General features: G+C 40.6%; 1 protein-coding gene across 1 annotated transcript in view; it reads left to right on the top strand.

Moving 5' to 3' along the window:
• The window catches only part of LOC130835551 (ATP-binding cassette sub-family C member 4-like), a 201615-nt gene that overhangs the window by 122688 nt on the left and 57973 nt on the right, over window positions 1-20954 (top strand). Inside the window, exons 22-25 of the mRNA XM_057707189.1 lie at window positions 25-144; window positions 1324-1434; window positions 2381-2481; window positions 4298-4489. Coding sequence (XP_057563172.1) covers window positions 25-144; window positions 1324-1434; window positions 2381-2481; window positions 4298-4489 — 524 coding nt within the window. The remainder of the gene's footprint in view (window positions 1-24; window positions 145-1323; window positions 1435-2380; window positions 2482-4297; window positions 4490-20954) is intronic.

The raw sequence follows: 20954 nt of genomic DNA, 5'->3' as shown, positions 1-20954 counted from the left end.
CTTTGTCTGTCTCTGCTTCCCCAGCACAGAGCCTGGTATTTTCCCACTTAGCATCTTCTCTCCAGGGACTCTGGACCATCCGGGCATACAAAGCTGAACAGAAGTTTCAGAAACAGTTTGATGCACACCAGGATTTGCACTCAGGTCTGTAAGTTTCTGGAAATGATTTCAAAGGATGGGATGTGCTGCCTTCTGAGGCCTGACCTCCCTCTCAGGTGGCCTTGCTGGCCCGCACCTCTCTCTGTGCCGCCCCACATCCTCCTCTGCACACCTGCCTCCCCCACCCCTTAACTCTCAGCATCCCCTCTGTGCTCCCCTCTTCCCCTGTCACATCCTTGCTTTTCTTCCCTGACTGGCTTACGTTGTCCTTCCATCATCATGCCCTGTGGCTTTCTGTCCTTTTAGGGCAGAAGTCAGCAAATTTTTTTTTTGCAAAGAGCCAGAGAGTAAATATTTTAGGCTTTGTGTGCCATACTGCCTCTGTTGTAACTTCTCAACTTTCTTGTTGTAGCACAAAGACAGGCAAAGATAAAACATCAGCAAATGGCTGTGGCTGGGTTCCAATAAAACTATTTATAGAACCAGGTGATGGGCTCTTCTTGGCCCCCAGGCTGTAGTTTGCAGACTCACTTTTCAGAGCATGCAGTCAAATGTGATTGAGGAAAATAATTTCCTGATGATCAGATTTGCTGTCTACATGATGTGTATTATTCTTTATATCAGTTAAGTTCTTTTTTTCTAGGTAGAAATGTCAGAATTTCCTTTAAGTCTATAAAATCCTGGTCTGTCTCTCTAATCTTTATTGTAATTTGAAGATAAAATGGCATTTGAAAGCCCCATGTAGATCCTTTTAGCTTATGGTCATTTCGATACTGGCTCCTAAAAGTAGCACATGCAGGGCCCTGTCGTAAGTGCAGAAGGTGCTGGAGACAGAGTGAGCTGTGCTCTTTGCTCTCAGAGAGCTGGGAACAGCTGACCCTGTGAGAGGATAACCCTCACGCTGAGGTCCAGCACTGCAGGAAACACACTAATGAGAGCATTTCTCCATCTTTTTATGATGATCATATTTCTGTTTATAACCTATAGGTTGAAGTTTTCAGGGCATGCTTCCCACAAAGTCCCTGGACTAATTCCCATGTGTCCCATACAGAGTCTTGTGTCAGCTTTCTGGAATCTTCAGGCTCCTTGGGTGTGTAACTTTGCTGTCCTACCTTGTGTACACATCTTCTGTAACTCAGCTAAGCAAGATGCTCTCCCTCATTCAAAGCAATAAACATGGTTTTTCTGCTTATTTATTATGCTTATCACGTTTCACAAATCCAGAGGCTTGGTTCCTGCTTCTGACCACGTCCCGATGGCTCGCAGTGCGTCTGGATGTCCTCTGTGCCATCTTTGTCACTGTTGTTGCCTTTGTGTCCCTGATTCTGGCAGAAAGTAAGTACAGATGTGAATAACTATTTGTGGTATACTTACAGTTTATAGCTTCATTTACAATTATTATATTAAACTCTTGCCATCTAGTCTGATATGTACTGTTTTGTTCTAATGAATTGTATTAAAGACTTTGCAGCATGTGATTCCACAGTGTGGTCCATATGAAGTCATTTGTGTGTTGATGAGACCTTTTAGTGTTTTATCTGTCTTTGAGGGCATTTAGGTCTACATAACTGTGGGAAGCTGACCTTCTGAACTTTCCAAGTAGTGTTCAGTAGTTGGGAGGAGAGGACCGAGTTTACTATTAAGCTTTTTATCCAGCTTAGGGCTTTAGGTTTTAGCTTTAGGGCTACTTGGATCTCTTGGTTGCAGGTGCCTGGTGCACGGGGGTGAGAAGATTCTCTGTGGGAAAGAACAGTGCCCTCCCTGCTCTGTGGGCACCAGATGAGCAGGTATTATTATGCATGGCATGAATTCACCATCCCTGACTATTCCATAGTAACAGCGTTTAATCATAGTCTTTAATCAGGAACAATGAGAGTAGTATTTTAGATTTGAAAGCACTGGCTCTTAGAACCCATTGCCTTGTTTTTCATGGTTTCAACTGCAGCTGTGTTGGATGTAGAAAGTGAAATTACATAATAATTCTTGAAACCATAATCATGATAGTCAGAAAAATGACATGATTCCTCACCTATATGATACTGTCAAGTGTATATTTACCATGTTGGGATTAATAAACTCATCTAATAGTCTTTTTGAATTCATAGTGGGTTTTTTTTTCCACTGTATCATGGACTCAACACATAATAAAAGAATGTGTAATACTATCATTATATGCAAATGATTTAAATATTATAAAGGAGTCTTAATAAAGTGACAGAGGGAGCCAGGCTCGGGGTTAAGAACGGGACTGACTTTATTCCCCTTCTTCTTCCTCATTTAGGTTTGGATGCCGGGCGGGTTGGCCTGGTGCTGTCTCTTGCCCTCACACTCATGGGAATGTTCCAGTGGTGCCTCAGGCAAAGCATAGAAGTTGAGAATATGGTGAGTTTACCTTAACATTCTTAATCTTTTCAACTCTCTTACCATTAAGTGGTATAAAAGCAACTCTTATGAATAATATTAAAATTATTGTTTTTACATCATAGCTAACAGAGTTTTTTATATCCTCCTCCATCTGTTTAAAGGTAATGTAAGAAAATATATACGAGGGTGAGTCAAAAATTATCTGGCTCCGGTTATATTAAAACTTCTGTTGGCCACACTGTCTTATTAGTGCTTTCTGTTCAAGGCTACTGTCTCCCTAGTCACTGCTGTGCAGGTGCGAACATGTTACATCAGTTCTTTTGTAACTGTGGTGTGAGCAAAACTGGATGCCCCACTTGTGATTTGCAGGAAAGACGAGCAGCGTGCAGTGATTTGTTTTTTGTGGTGTGAGGATGGACACATCCACACACGTCTGACTACACTGTGGACACTCTGCAAAAGCTTTGTTTTGAGGTGTCAAAGTATCCACCCTATAGTCCTAATCTTTTTTTTTTTTTGGGGGGGGGGCACACGGGCTTAGTTGCTCCGTGGCATGTGGGATCTTCCTGGAGCAGGGATCGAACCCATGTCCTCTGCATTGGCAGGCGGATTCTTAACCACTGCGCCACCTAGGAAGCCCCTATAGTCCTGATCTTGCTCCATCGGGCTTTCACCTGTTTGTTCCCCTGAAAGTGGCCCTACGAGGACGAAGCTTCACTTCTGATGAAGAAGTGAAGACGGCAGTACATTCATGTCTCACAGCTCAGCCTAAAACATTTTTTAATGAGAGAATACGAAAGCTTGTTGACAGGTGGACAAAGTATATTGAAAAATAGGAAGATTATGTCGAAAAATGATGTATTTTTCTTTTCTAAAAGTTAATGAAAATAAATTCTACAGCCAGAGTGCAGATAATTTTTGACTCACCCACGTACATGTTTTTCTAAGTCTTATGTGTGTCGTGTCAGCAAGTTTTATATTCATCAGATGCCTTCAATATAATAAACGTCTCTGTAGGAGGGAGGTTCTAAAACCCTGGAGAAACTATAATTGAACTTTTTAGGTGCTTGTTTATTTTTGTTTCTTAGTGGGTAATTCCTCTAGTAAAAGAACAATTCAGTATTTTTAGGTTTTTTAGTTTAATTCATAGGTATTCTTCCCCTCCCTCCCACTTTAGCATTTATTCTTGTGTGTGTTGAACACCTGAATTTGCTGGTGTCCCTCTTGTAGGATAAGCTTCCTCCTGGAGTGTGCTGTCAGAGGTGTGAGTTATGGTTGTTCAGGAGGCTTTAGTCAATATGTAAATTGTCTCCTCTTTTGAATATTAGCACCTTCTCCTAAAATGAGAAAAACAATAAAATGAAACGCTTCCATTTTGTTCTTCTAATAGAGTACAAAGTGACTATTAAAATAAAGTTTTATGACTGTCCAGTTTTACTCATCTATAACAGATGACCCTTCTATAGCCACACATTACTGACTGATGGTCCATAAGTATTCTTTTCTTGGATAAAATTCTCTTGTTTTTTATTCATACCTGAAAACTGGGTCAGTAAAATCTTAACATTCCGCTCCCTAATTCGTTTAGTTTTAATATGATGTTGAAGGAAGTAGCTGTAAGTGAAAGTGTTAAAAGACAGTGAACAAGTTTGCAAATCATCAAAGCCCTCATTAAACTACTACTTCTGTCTTTTGGGGTTGCTTAGACCTGAGATATTCTTAAATTTATAAAAGGAGATATAAAGATAAAATGCAGAAATTTTATTTACAGTCTCTGAACATACATAAACAAGACCCTGCGTTCCTAACTCAGGTTATGTCATGTGTGTTTCAGATGATTTCAGTAGAAAGAGTGATTGAACACACAGACCTTGAGGAAGAAGCGCTCTGGGAATACAAGTATCGTCCACCGCCAGCCTGGCCCCATGCAGGATGCATTAACTTTGGTGGAGTTAACTTTAAATACAGCTTTGACAGTCCTCTGGTATTGAAGCACCTGAACCCATATATTCCGTCAAGAGGAAAGGTTTGTTTAAGCCATTTGCCTCTTTAAAAGTCCAGCTAAAGATTTAGCGCTGCATCTGCTGTTGGCTTCCTTGCTGGTATGTCAGGGGGACTCTTTGTTCCTCATGGATGCAGATTAGATTGGTGACATTGTAGGTGAATCTTTCTTGGAAACTGACCATGGAATGGGGATCCCAGCAGTTCTTCCCTGTGTCATGAGCTGCTCATGGTGGTTGGTGGGCCCTGGGATCCAGAGCTAGAAGTTAACCTGACCTAGGATATGATATGTGACACCTGTTATTCCTGCGGTGTCTGGGAAGTCAGCCCTGGATCCCTGTCCCTAACTCTCCAGTATCTCCCTCCTATCTATCCTTTCTTCTTTGTATTTCTGAAACCTTTTCCTCCGTGACGCCCTTAGGTTGCAGCCTCCTCCTCTGTCCCTTGGCCCTTTCCGTAGACTTGTCCTCCACTCACCCACACTTAGCTGCCATCCCCAGCCCTCCCGCCCACAGACGGCATCTTTCTGAAGCACAGATCTGTCCTTACTGGCCTGGGCGAGCTGTTGCTGGAACCATAGTGCAGCCCCACGTGCACTCCAGCAGGGGCTGTGTGGCCAGCTTGTAGCCGCCAGAGAAGAGCCCAGTCATGACTCAGTCAGGGGTGAGGAACCAGAGCCCCCAGCTGGAGGCAGGCCCCAGAGACCTGCTCAAAATCAGTGAAAGCAAAGCCAGAGGAACAGGGAAAGATACACGTGGGAAACGACAGAGAGATTTGTGACTTGGACCTGCCATTGTCCATGGCTACTGGCCATGTTCCTTTCACACCCAGCTTGGGGCTCTGGGCTGGGATCAAGGCAGGCTCTTGAAGAAGCAATGAAACCATAACAGATAAGGCAGTAGGAAGCTCTCCCCAACTACCTCTGCAGCCACAAGTCCTAATATATGCACACCCCTTACACTCAGGTTGTGTGTATGTTCTCCCAAAGCACCGCGTCCTCCCAGCTTCCAGCGTGCACACACTGTCCCCTACCTCAGAGACCTTTCCCCTCTGTCATCTAGCTGATGAATGTTTTCATTTTCTGAGTTAATTCTCATGCATCTGCGTCTGCGAGACCCTCAGTTCTTCTTTAGCATCTTATATATGAGGGTGAGTCAAAAATTATCTGCACTCTGGCTGTAGAATTTATTTTCATTAACTTTTAGAAAAGAAAAATACATCATTTTTCAAGACAGTCTCCTTGCTTTTCAATACACTTTGTCCATCTGTCAACAAGCTTTTGTATTCCCTCATTAAAAAAATGTTTTAGGCTGAGCTGTGAGCCATGAATGCACGGCTATCTCTACTTCTGCATCAGAAGTGAATCTTCGTCCTTGTAGCGTCCTTTCAGGGAAACAAACAAGTGGAAGTCCGATGGAGCAAGCTCAGGACTAGGGAGGATGCTTTGACACCTCAAAACAAAGTTTTTGCAGAGTGTCCACAGTGTAGTCAGAAGTGTGCAGACGTGCATTGCCATGCAAGATCACAGCGCCCTTGGATAGCAGTCCTCTACATTTAATCCGAAGCTTAGGCTTCAGCACAAACTTTTTTTTTTTTTTTTTTAGCACAAACTTTTTGAAACCTATGTCTGTTGTGGATTATTTCATAGGCAGAACTATGGATAATTTGCAAATGATTTGCCACATAATCCACTGTCACTTGTCTATTCGACAGAATCGTTTCATATGTAAGCTCAATGTTATCAGCCATGGATGTGGACAGGCGTCCAGCTCCTTCTTGATGGCTAACACTTGTGTGACCTTCCCTGTACTTCTCTATCCATTCATACACACTTCTTTGAAACAAAACACTTTCTCCATACTGCACGCAAAGTCTTCAATGAAAAACAGCACCGGGTACACCTTCAGACCATAAACGAATCACTGAACGCTGCTCCACTTGCGTGCAAATCACAAGTGGGGCATCCAGTTTTGCTCACACCACAGTTACAAATGAACTGATGTAACACATTCACACCTGCACAACAGTGACTCAGGAGACACTTGAATGGGAAGTGCTGATAAGACATTGCAGCCAACAGAAGTTTTAATATAACCAGAGTGTGGAAAATTTTTGATTCACCCTCGTATATTTTTTAAGATAGCATTCACGGTACACCTGTGTCCATAGCAGCATTAATCATGGTAACCAGAATTTGGAAGCACTCCAAGTATCCATCAACAGATGAATGGATAATCAAATGTGGTATATCCTTACAATGGAATATTATTCAGTCTGAAAAAGGAAGAAAATCCCAACGTATAGATAACCTTGAGGACATCATGCTAAATGAAATAAGCCGGAAACAAAAGCAACGAATACTGTGTGACTACACATATGACGTTCCTAGGGTAGTCACACTCATAAAGATAAAGTGGAATGGTGGTTGCCAGGGACTAGGGGAGGGGGAATGAGGGGTCATTGTTTAATGGGTACAGAATTTCAGTTTTACACGGCAAATGATATCCTGGTGGTTGGTTGCACAGCAATGTGAACGTACCTAACACTAAACTTTACACTTAAAAATTGTCAAGTTGGTAAATTTTGTATTATGTGAATTTTACCACAATTAAGATAAAAGATAGCCCCTATGGCATGCTTTGTAGTTTTAGGTCTGTATCTCACAGAACATTGAGACTTCCTAAGATCAGGGAGCATCTTATTTTCATCTTTGTTCCCCAGAAAGTGGCATTCTGCAAGGCACAGAGAGGATGATGAGGGACTGCTGGCTGGGAGAGTGAGTGAGTAACACACAGGTGTGAGCAACCAGTAACCTAAACACACCCACAAGGCAACTCCATAAACACCTGATTACCTAGATGTGTTAAATACTTTAAGAACTGCTGTTTCTACCACAGACCCATCCAGTGGACTGTAGCCATAATTTAATGAATGATACCCTTGTGACATGGAAGAATAAATATTCAATTTACTGCCCAAATGATACCCGGGGAGCAGCTGCAGTTAGTCACAGGGCAAAAGCTCCCTCCTAATTATTTCCAGGTTCATTGTAGGTCTAGTGGAGGGTGAGGACTGCTGTGCTGGGAAAACAGTCACTGCACTTTTGATGCAGTCCTGTCTTGGAGAGCTCTATAGGTGGTGTTTGCTTACTTGTAGGCAATGTTTCCACCAGATTTCCTGTTGTAAATGTATTTCTGTTAATTTTCATTCGTGTTAAATTCCCCCCAAAGCCAAAAATATGAATTATTTAAGAAACTCTGCAGTACATCTTAGGAACATACCAGATTTGTATTCTATGATCTTAAAACCCCCGAATCTTAGAATTATCTGAGATTCTAAAATGTTTGAGGGAGGATTGAATCTGGAGACTAAAGTCATAGCTGCAGTAAGCTGACTTTTGACTTGTGTCTTGGTCCAAGCACAGTATCACCGTTAGCTTCATTTCTGTGTTTGGAGATGATACCCAGGCAGCGTAGCCATGAAGTCATTCCACTTCAGGCGTGAATACCCCGGATTCCCCACCTGCACACTTCTCCTGCCTCCTTTTTCTGGGACACTCCTTTGGTGTTGGATTTGATTGAGAGAGGCTGCTGTGGGGAAGGACGTGGAGTGAGCTAGCCCAGCAGAAGTGGGGCTTTATTTTTTTTCTGTCGTTTCCTCTGCTGTCCTGATTCCTGGAAATTAGTCAACAGGAGAAAGTAACAGGTACTATGCAGGTTTCTAATTGATGGAAGAAATAGCAAGTAAAAATAAAGACCCAAAGTGAGGTAAATAGCACCCTGAGATTCCTGGTTAGATTATGAACACTGGGTGTGTTTTTCATTTAATGATTTTGTGGTTGATTTGATCATTTTAGAGAGTACTAGGCCATTTTAAAGCATTTTCCAGCTCTAGAAGTGGATCGATTTTGGTTTGTTATTTTTTTTTTTCCTGCTCAGAGCTATTACTTGGATAATACATTTTTACAGATGCTTACTAGACCTTGCTCTAATATGCAAAATATTAGTGTCCTACATTTTCTCCTTTTTTATGTAATATTTCCTTAGCAACCCCTCCGCTCACTCCCAGGTTGTCCCACGTCCCCTACTGGCTTCCTAATTCCTTGTGACTCAGACTGCGGTGCCGGGACCACCAGCTCCTGCATCACCTGGAGCTTCTTAGAAATGCAGAGTCTCAGGCCCCCAGACCTCTTGACACAGCATTGCATTTGAACAAGACCTCCCAGTAAAGTCCTTTCTCTCCCACAGGCAATTTTTGATGACGGATAATCTGTGATTTCCATGAAATGTGCTTTGACAGTTTGAAATTGAGCTCATGAATCACCCAAACCCCGCTTGTGACTGAGCATGAGGCTCTGGAAAGTTCTGTGCCACTCACTCTACAGGTTTATTTACTTTCATATTCTGCAAACTGCACCTTTACGTTATAATCCAGCTCTGTGTGATTCCAGTGCATTTTTTTAAGCTCTTTATTGGAATACAATTGCTTTACACTCTTGTACCAGCTTTTGAAGTACAGCAAAGTGAATCAGCTGTGTTTATACATATATCCCCATATCTCCTCCCTCCCGCCCTCCCTGTCCCACAACTCCCTCCCACCCTCCCTGTCCTGGCCCTCTAAGGCATCACCCATCATCCAGTTGATCTTCCATTGTTATACAGCAACTTCCCACTAGCTATCTATTTTACAGTTGGTAGTATATATATGTCTATGCTACTCTCCCACTTCGTCCTGGCTTTCCCTTCATCCCCTGCCCCCGAACCCCGTGTCCTCCAGTCCATTCTCTGCATCTTTATTCTTGCCCTGTCACTGGATTCATCAGTACCATTTTTTTTTTTTTTTAGATTCCATATATATGAAGTAGCATACAGTATTTGTTTTTTCTCTTTCTGGCTTACTTCACTCTGTATGACAGACTCTAGGTGCATCCACCTCACTACAAATAACTCAATTTCATTCCTTTTTATAGCTGAGTAATATTCCATTGTATATATGTGCCACATCTTCTTTATCCATTCATCTGTTGATGGGCATTTAGGTTGCTTTCATGTCTTGGCTATTGTAAATAGTGCTGCAATGAATATTAAGGTACATGTTTCTTTTTGGAGTATGGTTTTCTCTGGGTATAAGCCCAGTAGTGGGATTACTAGATCATATGGTAGTTCTATTTTTAGTATTTTAAGGAACCTCCAAACTGTTTTCCATAGTGGCTGTACCAACTTACATTCCCACCAACAGCGCAGAAGAGTTCCCTTTTCTCCACGCCCTCTCCAACATTTGTTGTTTCTAGATTTTTTGCTGATGGCCATTCTGAGCGGTGTGAGGTGATACCTCACTGTGGCTTCGACTTGCATTTCTCTAATAAGTAGTGATGTTGAGCATCTTTTCATGTGTTTGTTGGCCATCTGCATGTCTTCTTTGGAGAAATGACTATTTAGGTCTTCCACCCATTTGTGGATTGGGTTATTGCTTTTTTAGTATTCAGCTGCATGAGCTGCTTGTATATTTTGGAGATTAATCCTTTGTGTGATGCTTCATTGGCAAGTTTTTCTCCCAATCTGAGGGTTATCTTCAAGTCTTGTTTATGGTTTCTTTCTCTGTGCAAAAGCTTTAAACTTTCATGAGGTCCCATTTGTTTATTCTTGATTTGATTTCCATGATTCTAGGAGGTGGGTCAAAAAGGATCTTGCTTTGATGTATGTCATACAGTGTGCTACGTATGCTTTCCTCTAGGAGTTTTATAGTGTCTGCCCTTACATTTAGGTCTTTAATCTGTTTTGAATTTATTTTTGTGTATGGTGTTAGGAAGTGTTCTAATTTCATTCTTTTACATGTTGCTGTCCAATTTTCCCAGCACCACTTATTGAAGAGGCTGTCTTTTTTCCATTGTATATTCTTGCCTCCTTTGTCAAAGATAAGGTGCCCGTATGTGCTTGGGCTTACCTCTGGGTTCTCTATTCTGTTCCATGGATCTTCCTTTCTATTTTTGTGCCAGTACCATAATGTCTTGATCACTATGGCCTTGTAGTATAGTTTGAAGTCAGGAAGCCTAATTCAACCAAATGCATTTTTCCTTCTCAAGATTGCTTTGGCTATTCGGGGTCTTTTGCGTTTCCATACAAATTGTAAGATTTCTTGCTCTAGTTCTGTGAAAAATGCCATTGGTAATTTGATAGGGATTGTGTTGAATCTGTAAATTGCTTTGGGTAGTACAGTCATATTCACATTGTTGATTCTTCCAATCCAGGAACATGGTATGTCCCTCCATCTGTTTGTGTCGTCTTTGATTTCTTTCATCAGTGTCTTAAAGTTTTCTGCATACAGATCTTTTGCCTCCTTAGGCAGGTTTATTCTTAGGTATTTAATTCTTTTTGTTGCAGTGGTAAATGGGAGAGTTTCCTTAATTTCTCTTTCTGCCCTTCCGTTGTTAGTGTATAGGAATGCAAGAGATTTCTGTGCATTAATTTTGTATCCTGCTACTTTACTAAATTCATCAATTAGTGGTAGCAGTTTTCTGGTAGAATCTTTAGGGTTTTCTATGTATAATATTCATGTCATTAGCAAAGAGTGACAATTTGACTTCTTCTTTTCCAATTTGGATTCCCTGTATTTCATTTTCTTCTCTGATTGCTGTGGCTAGAACTTCCAAAACTATGTTGAATAATAATGGTGAGAGTAGACACCCTTGTCTTGTTCCTGTTCTTAGAGGAAATTCTTTCAATTTTTCACCATTTAGAACAATGTTGGATTTTGGTTTGTCATATATGGCTTTTATCATGTTGAGGTAATTCTATGACCATTTTCTGGAGAGTTTTGATCATAAATGGATGTTGAATTTTGTCAAAAGCTTTTTCTGCATCTATTGAGATGATCATATGGTTTTTATCCTTCAATTTGTTGATATGATGTATCATGTTGATTGATTTGCGTATATTGAAGAATCCTTGCATCCCAGGGATAAACCCCACTTGATCATGGTGTATGATTTTTTTAATGTGCTGTTGGATTCTGTTAGGTAGTATTTTGTTGAGGACTTTTGCATGTATATTCATCAGTGACATTGGTCTGGAATTTTCTTTTTTTGTGACATCTTTGCCTGGTTTTGGTATCAGGGTGATGGTGGCCTCATAGAATGAGTTTTGGGAGTGTTCCTCCTGCTATATTGTGGAAGAGTTTGAGAAGGATTAGGTGTTATCTCTTCTCTAAATGTTTGATAGAATTCGCCTGGAAATCTATCTGGCCCTGGGCTTTTGTTTGTTGGGAGATTTTTAATCACAGTCTCAATTTCCATCCTTGCGCTTGGTCTGTTCATAGTTTCTATTTCTTCCTGGTTCAGTCTTGGAAGATTGTACTTTTCTAAGAATTTATCCATTTCTTCCAGGTTATCCAATTGATTGGCATAAAGTTGCTTGTAGTAGTCTCTCATGATGTTTTGTATTTCTGCGGTGTCCGTTGTTACGTCTCCTTTTTCATTTCTAATTCTGTTGATTTGTGTCTTCTCCCTTTTCTTCCTGATGACTCTGGCTAATGGTTTATCAATTTTGTTTATCTTCTCAAAGAACCAGGTTTTAGTTTCATTAATTTTTGCTATTGTTTCCTACCTTTCTTTTTCATTTATTTCTGCTCTGATCTTTATGATTTCTTTCCCTCTGCTCACTTTGGGGTTTTTTTGTTCTTCTTTCTCTAATTGCTTTAGGTGTAAGGTTAGGTTGTTTATTCAATCTTTTTCTTGTTTCTTGAGGTAGGACTGTATTGCTATAAACTTCCCTCTTAGAACTGCTTTTGCTATGTCCCATAGGTTTTGGGTTGTTGTGTTTTCATTGTCATTTGTTTCTAGATATTTTTTGATTTCCTCTTTGATTACTTTAGTGATTTCTTGGTTGTTTGACAGTGTATTGTTTAGCCTCCATATGTTTGTATTTTTTGCAGTTTTTTTCCTGTAATTGATATCTAGTCTCATGGCGTTGTGGTCAGAGAAGATGCTTGATATGATTTCAATTTTCTTGAATTTACCGAGGTTTGATTTGTGACCCAAGATGTGATCTATCCTGGAAAATATTCCATGTGCACTTGAGAAGAAAGTGTAGTCTGTCGTTTTTGGATGGAATGTCCTATAAATATCAATTAAGTCGAGATAGTCTAATGTGTCATTTAAAGCTTGTGTGTCTTTATTTATTTTCTGTTTGGATGATCTGTCCAATGATGTAAGTGGGGTGTTCAAGTCTCCCATTATTATTGTGTTACTGTCGATGTCCCCTTTTATAGCTGTTAGCATTTGCCTTATGTATTGAGGTGCTCCTATGTTGGGTACATAGTTATTTACCATTGTGATATGTTCTTCTTGGATGGATCCCTTGATCATTATGTAGTGTCCTTCCTTGTCTCTTGTAATAATCTTTACTTTAAAGTCTAATTTGTCTGATATGAGTATTGATACCCCAGCTTTCCTGTGAGTTCCATTTGCTTGGAATATCTTTTTCCATCCCTTGGTCTGAAGTGGGTTTCTTGTAGGCAGCATGTAGAAGGATCTTGTTTCTGTGTCCATTCAGCCAGTCTGTGTCTTTTGGTGGGAGCATTTAAACCATTTACATTTAAGGTGATTATTGGCATGTGTGTTCCTATTACCATTTTCTTAATTGTTTTGGGTTTGTTTTTGTAAGTCTTTTCCTTCTCTTGTGTTTCCTACTTAGAGAAGTTCCTTTAGCAATTGTAAGGCTGGTTTGGTGGTGCCAAATTCTCTTAACTTTTGCTTGTCTGTAGAGCTTTTGATTTCTCCGTCGAATCTGAATAAGATTCTTGCTGGGTAAAATATTCTTGGCTGTAGGTTTTTCTCTTTCAGGACTTTCAGTATATCCTGCCATTCCCTTCTGGCCTGCAGAGTTTCTGCAGAAAGATCAGCTGTTATACTTATGGGTTTTCCCTTATATGTTATTTGTTGCTTTTCTTTTGCCACTTTTAATATTTTTTCTTTGTGTTTAATTGTCATTAGTTTGATTAATATGTGCCTTGGTGTATTTCTCCTTGGCTTTTTTCTTTATGGGACTCTCTGCGCTTCTCGGACTTCATTAATTATTTCCTTTCCCATGTTGGGGAAGTTTTCCACTATAACTTCTTCAGGTATTTTCTCAGGCCCTTTCTTTTTTTCTTCTTCTTCTGGGATGCCCAGGACTCAAATGTTGGTGTGCTTATTAATGTTGTCACCAAGGTCTCTGAGACTGTCTTCTATTCTTTTTTCTTTTTTCTCTTTCCTGCTCTGTGGCAGTTATTTCCCCCATTCTATCTTCCAACTCACTTATTCATTCTTCTTCCCCAGTTATTCTGCTGTTTATACCATCTACAGTATTTTTAATTTCAGTTATCTTGTTGTCCATTACTGTTTGCTTGCTCTTTAGTTCTTCTGAGTCCTTATAAACTGTTTCTTGTATTTTCTGTATTTTGTTATCAAGATTTTGGATTGTCTTTACTATCATTATTCTAAATTCTTTTTCAGGCAATTTTCCTTTTTCCTCTTCATTTATTTGGTCTTGTGGGGTTTTTTCCTGCTCCTTTGTCTGCAAGGTGTTTCTTTGTTTTCTCATTTTGTCTAATTTATAGGATTTGCTGTCTCCTTTCCCTGTGCTGCCTAGTGGTAATTCCTCTTGCTTCTGCCTTCTGCCCCCTGTGCTGGGGTTTGTACAGTGTCTTGAGTAGGCTTCCTGGTGGGGGGTTCTGGTGTCTGCTTTCCAGTATGTGGCTCTGTGTCTTTTCTCTCATGAGCAGGGCCGTGTCAGGTGGTGTGTTTTAGGGTATCTGTGAGGTTAATATGGCTTTAGGTAGTGTATGTGCTGATGGGTGGGTTTGTGTTCCTGTCTTGTTTGTAGTTTGGTGTGAGGTGTCCAGCACTGGCACTTGCAGACAGTCGGACGAAACTGAGTCTTAGACTCTGATACAGGGCTCTGTGAGAGTTCTCTGCAGTTAATCTTCCCTGTGTCTGAGGACTCCCTAGTAGTCTAGCATCTTGGATGCAGTGCTCTCTCCCCAGAGCCTCCAACTTGACTTCTAATGAAGTAGTCCAGACTTCAGAGATTGCTTGTCCTGGCAATAAAGGGGTTTAAAGAACTGTCCAAGCCCCAGACTAGTGGCAGAGTATTGAGTCAAACAAATACTAAGTCAAGGAAACACATTCATGTATAATACACACAAATACTAAATCCAGTAGAACATAAGGCACTAGAAAGATCTGACAGAAGAACCCCAGTATGCCATCAGGCAATCAAAGAGAAAACCAACAGAAATTCAAAACCAAAACAAACAAACAAAAAACCACACACACACAAACACAGATCAAGGGAGATTTTGAAAGCTAGAATCAAATATAATAAAGAGCAAGTGTACCACCAGACACACTGAAGAGTCTCAGAACAAAATCAGACAGTTATACCTAGAACTAAGATAAAGACAAAATCTAATAATAAAAACCAAAGCAGTGTGTCATGTGGAGAGTAAAGCAAGGAAACAGAGCAGACCAATAATATTGCTTATAAGTATATTAAGATAAAATAAACTAAAAAAGGATTGAAGACAGGGCAACAGAAGAGCATAGTGTGACTGGAAATATGAAAATAAAAGTGAGAAAAAAATAGAAATGTATAAAAGATAGGGAAGGAAAGAGGGTAGAAGAGATAAAGTTAGGACCAAAAAAAAACTTAGAAATAAAAATATGTAAAAAGTCTAAAAATAAAAATAGAAGAAAAAATAGAATAAAAGAATAAAAAATATGTTATAATACGTGTAGATCCCTTAGGACTAAGATCGTAATTAATTAAAAAAAACGACACACACACAAACACATATCCAGGGAAATTTTGAAAGCTAGGATCAAATATAATAAAGAGCGAGAGTACAGTCAGACAGACTGAGGATTCCCAAAGCAAAATCAGAGAATTATAATCAGAACTAAGATAAAGACCAAACCTAATAATAAAAACCAAAGCACTGTGTCATCTGGAGAATAAAGCAAGGAAACAGAGCAGAGCAATAATATTGATTACAAGTATGTTAAGATAAAAGAAACTAAAAAAGGATAGAAGACAGGGCAACAGAAGAGCGTAGTGTGACTGGAAATATGAAAAGAAAAAGAAAGAAATAGAAATGTAGAAAGGTAGAGATGAAAAGAAGGTAGGAGAGATACAGTCAGCACTACAAAAAACTTAGCTAGAAATAGAAATATGTAAAAAGGCTAAAAATAAAAATAGAATAAAAAATAGAATTAAAAAAATATGTTATAAAATGTGTAGATCCCTTAGGACTAAGATCATAATTTTTAAAATAAAAAAAAATTTTTAAAAAACTGGAACTGACCCCAGAATGAACCAGATCAATAGAATTAATAATAATATTTCTGTTTCCTTGGGGTCTCAGCTGTAAGTGTCCCTCTACCTGCTTTGGGCTTTTTGTATTACTCTGCAACCAGCAGAGCTTCCTTTATTGTTCATGTGTAAGCGCCAGTGTGTGGGGAGAGAGAGGGTACAATAGTGGCTCCTTCCCCTGGGGGTGAGTGAGCAGTGGCGCCCTGCCCGGGTCACAGTGGCTCAGTCAGCCATGGCGGTGCCTCAGGTGTAAACAGAATGTCTCCAGAGCTGGGCCACTCTGGGGACTTTTGACTCTTGCCTGCAGGAACTCTAGGCCAGCCCCACCCCGGGGCCTTTGTTATCCCTGAGTGCGTTAGTCAGGCCCGGAGGGTTACTTCCTTTATCCTTCATAGGTGCCGAGAGAGAGGCTATACCTGCGCCTCCTCCCCGCTGCTTGTGAGTCAGCAAAAGCAAGCCACCGCCATGGCCGCCCAGCTTTCTGTGGTAGGCACTCTCCGCTGTGGATTTCTTCCCTCCTGTCCTCTCAGTCCTTCTCCCCACTGCCAACAGTGTTTCTCACCCTGAACCAGTTCTCCAGCTCCCACATTCCAGCTCCCAGACCCCCTGTTCAGCTGTGAACCGATGTCTCAGTCTGGACATGCTGAGCTGTGGTGTGGACCCTCCGTGTCTTTCTCACTCTTTGCCGTCTACCACAGCTCAGCCACTTCACCCTCTTTGAACAGTCCCAAATGCCTCCCTTCTGACCCAGGGAAATTCCCCATTGGAGAAGGGGTTTCCCCATCAGATAAGGGATGTTTCCCTGAATTCGGCAATCTCCCCTCTGTTTCAGCTCCCCCTGCCCCAGGGTGTGAGACCTGTCCCTTTCCTTTCTTCTCCTCTTTCTCCTTTTTTTTTCCCCTGTGTCCTACCCAGTTATGTCGGGATCTTTGCAGTCCTTTCTGGTGTCCAAGGTCTTTCTTCCCCAATGAATTTATTTGCATCTTTTCAGTAGAGTGTGTCTTCATCACAAACACTTTTCATCCAGCTCTCCTTCCACACACCGGCCTCCTTTGGGGACTGGAGGGCTTTCACCACAGTCTCGGCCATGCGTGGGCTCTGAGTCAGAGAAAGCCCAGCATAGCAGTGTGTGTGTGTGGCTCTTTCACCACCTGATGGGATCACAAATGTCTCTTGCTGCCCCAAGCAGGGCACTAGGTCTGTTTTGCCTGTTTGCCAGGTACCGTGTGCCCCACTTAGCTGCAGGTTTCTCTCCCAGCTGAGCTGTGGGTGCTGAGTCTTCCTGCTGAGAGCCAACCCACCTGACCTCAGCTACCCCCTTTGCTCAGAGATGTCAGCCCTCCTGTCCCACTCTCCATGTTATATTTGCTTGTATCCATGTCATGCTTTAACTGTCTGGCCTCAGGATCCGTATGGTTGGCTGGTTCCTTTAACTGCAACTACACCTCTCCCCACTTTCTTCTAGTTAGACAGAGGGACATAACAAGGTGCCAGGCCATCCAGGTGATAAGGAGGCCATCAGCAGAATGGAAAAGAGGCCGACACACGTGGGTTTGAGTCCCATCCTGCAACTTATGGGCTTTGTTATTTCAGGCCGAGTAATTAATCTTAAAAGCCTCAACCTTTACTTTTGCAAAATGGAATTAGTACAACAACCCTAAGCTCTAGCGTTGTTGTACTAATTAAACAAGAGAAGACCTGTAAAGCCCCTGGCATGGATACCAGCACAGAGTAAATGCTCAAAGATAGTTGTCATTTTCATGGAATGTAAAATGACCTTAATCACTTACACTGTGCAAACTGTTGTTTGTCCCATGAAAGTGAGGGGTTGGCCATTTGCAATTGTGTTTATGGATGTAGGATCCATCTGCCACGTCTGTTTCTCTTTCCACCTTATTGTATACCTAAACAATATGGTAATAGATTTTCCATAAATATCTCCAGCCTGAGTTAAAAACCTCAGCTCCCTAAGGAAGCCTCTTTTGCACAGGACACCACAGGTAATACATGTAATACAAAGGCAAATCCAACACAGATTCTGCTGTAAACACATAGGGTCCAGTTGAAGAAACAAGAAAATGGCTATATTAGCTTTGTAAGATAGAAGGTGGTCACAGTTTTTATAAAAATTTAGAAAAAGATGATATAACATCTGTTAGGGTTGGGAGAAGTCCACAAGAGGGGACAAGGAGAGCATTTTTTAGGAATTAGGCATATGAGACACACTTAGTGATGTGTGTGGTTAGGGTTTCAGCAGGTGAAAACGCATGTGAAAATAATTCCAGGAGGTGGGACCCGCATAAGCAAAGGCCTGATGCTCTTATTGAGTGAATGAAGACTTAGAAATCTGCAGAGCATTCAGGGAAAAGAACTACCAGCTGTATAACGCACATTTTCACATTCAACCCTCAGAAGTAGCTAGTAATCCCACAGAAGCTGACTCATGGAGATGAAGGATGGAGAGGTTAGTAGGGACAGTTTTTGTAGAATAGACCTCCCAGGGTGGAGTAACAGGCACAGAGCCATCCTTCAAGAGTTTAATGTGAGAAGTGGGTGCACATGGACCAGAGTGGGCAGATGTGGGAGGCAGGGAGGCAGTAGCTGTTGTGCCTCCAGCAAGACGTCACGGGAAAGGGATTCCATGTTTTGCAGTCAAACTGATGTCAATCAAAAGAAAGTTATAACACACAGTTTGTGAATGTGCAGGGAAATGGGTGGGAGTACTAACTGGTATCATATTTCCGGAGGGTAGGTTGGCAGTGCTTAACAGCCTCCTTTGAAAATGTTCATACCTGATTCTCAGCAATTCCACATCTAAGAACTTATCTTAAGGAAATAAGGTTGTTTCCAAAGATTTAGCTTCAAGGATATATAACACAGAGTTATTTATAATAGCAAAATACTAGAGAATGCCTAAATACCCACCAATAGGGGATTTGTTAAATAAATTATAACATATACTGTAATATTATGTAGCCATTAAGATAAATACTTCTATGAAATACTAAATGAAAACAGATTGCAACAGTATGTTCATATTAATCTTATTTTGTTTAAATATGTGAAATTGTATCTTTAACGACACATACACGGAAATAAAAGAAGAAAAAAAAGAGAACACACAAACACAAGTCAAGAAAGAAAATACATCAACATCTTAAAAATGGTTTTATCAGAGTGCTGGGGTGATGGGTAGTATCTATTTGCTTTTCAAATTCATTTGCGCTGATTATGATTAAGAAAAGAGTTTGTTTTATTTGTTCTGAAAAAGGTGGTACAGCCTGACACTCAGGTGCTGAATGTGGGCATTGAAATGAGGGATTGCATCATGAAACACTGCAGGAGTAGAGTCTTCAGGGCTTGGCACCATGCATGCTGGACTCAGGGAAAGCTGGAAGTAGGGTGGACGTTGAGAACCCATGAGCCTGGGAAAGAAGTAGTGAGAGTGAAGTGGAAAAGTCAGAGTAAGCGGCTGTTTTGTGTGGGGCATTGGGTGTTGATCATGTTGAGTTTGATGTTTGAAGAGAGATCCAGGTGCACACGTCTAAGGAGATGGTGTGGTCGTCAGAGATCAACCCTGCCCTTCTTGGAAAAGTGGAAAGGGGTAGTTACAAAGCAGCTAAAATAAGATTTTCTCCAGGTGTCCTTGCTGTTAGGAATGTAAACTTACTGATACTCAAGTGATACTCTCCATGAGCAGTTGGTAAAACCCATTGGTGACCTGGGAAAGACTTTCACACTATAGTTTTGATGAGTGAACGGCAGAAATAACCAGAGCCGGGTTTTCTTTCAGTTACCCAAAGTCTACAAATATTCCAGTTTGCACAGAGGGATCAGTTTCAGTGGAACTTACAGCATGGGAACCTACACACATTCTCACAGACACAGTCCTCACCTGTGTCCTGACTTGTGTTGATTTACATATGAGAACACCCAGAAATTCAGGCTTAGCTGGTTTTATTGTGCTTCACAGATGGCGCATTTTTTACAGATTGAACATGTGTGGCAACCCTGCATCGAGCAAGTCCATCAGCACCATGTTTCCTACAGCATTTGCTTACTCTGTGTCTCTTTGTAACGTTTTGGTAATTCTCCTAATATTTCAAACTTTTTTATTATTATTATATTTGTTATGGTGATCAGTGATCTTTAAAGTTACTATGATCTGCTGAAGGCTCTGGTGGTTCGCACTTTTTAGCAATAAAGTATTTGCAAAGTAAGGTACATGCATTGTTTTTTAGACATAATGCTCTTGCACACTTAGACTACAGTGTAGTATAAACATAACTTTTATATGCACAGAGAAACAAAAATATTTGTATGACTCAGCTTATTTTGTGATATTCGCTTTATTAAGGTGGTCTGGAACCAAATCTGCAATATCTTCGAGGTCTGCCTGTACACAGAACATGAGACATATATATACGCACTAAAACCTGCCTATATGCAGAGAATACACCATACATATGATACAAATTAGAATTTACCATAAGATACAAATTGGCTACAAAGATAAATCAAGTAAATCCACTTTTCTTACATTTAATCTCTATAAAGATAAATTCTTTTTGAAATGCCATCATGGATTTTACAGATTAAGCTTTGAAACTTTGGAGGTATTCAAATGAGAAAATATGTAGAGTTTCCAGCACATAATCAGTCCTCAGGAAGGTTTAGTTCTTCTCTGCGTAAAGCTTTGAGTTTTTAAAATTTACTGAATTAATTTACAAATGATTGAAAGCATATTTTATCCCCCTCATGTCCATTTATTCAGAAGTCTAAGTAGAGATGAAATCATCTCTTGGGAGGCTCCCACCAGGGAATTTGCAGTTGGGAAGCTCATTGGTAAAAAAGGCCAGTTTCTGCATGCATGATTGAATGCACACAGCTAAAAGCTAGTTTCTATCATACAGTTTCATTCATGACCAGCATTTTCCCTGCATTGTATCAATTCTTTGATTGTATGGTTAGTGCACTAAATTTCTCTCTGCTTTGGTTTTAATAATTAGATGTGTGTCTTTCCGAGGTGCAGTTGTATTAATTGGTTTGTAAAATGCCTTTTGAAGTGCTCAGTTGAATGATCCCCTATAAATAGCAAATGCTGTTTGTGTTGTTGTTAATCTCATTATATGTATTTTGTCT

Source organism: Hippopotamus amphibius, chromosome 14 (assembly GCF_030028045.1).
Source record: "Hippopotamus amphibius kiboko isolate mHipAmp2 chromosome 14, mHipAmp2.hap2, whole genome shotgun sequence".
Taxonomy (NCBI): domain Eukaryota; kingdom Metazoa; phylum Chordata; class Mammalia; order Artiodactyla; family Hippopotamidae; genus Hippopotamus; species Hippopotamus amphibius.
The sequence above is the reverse complement of the archived record's forward strand: the minus strand, read 5'-3'. Positions and strand labels throughout refer to the sequence as shown.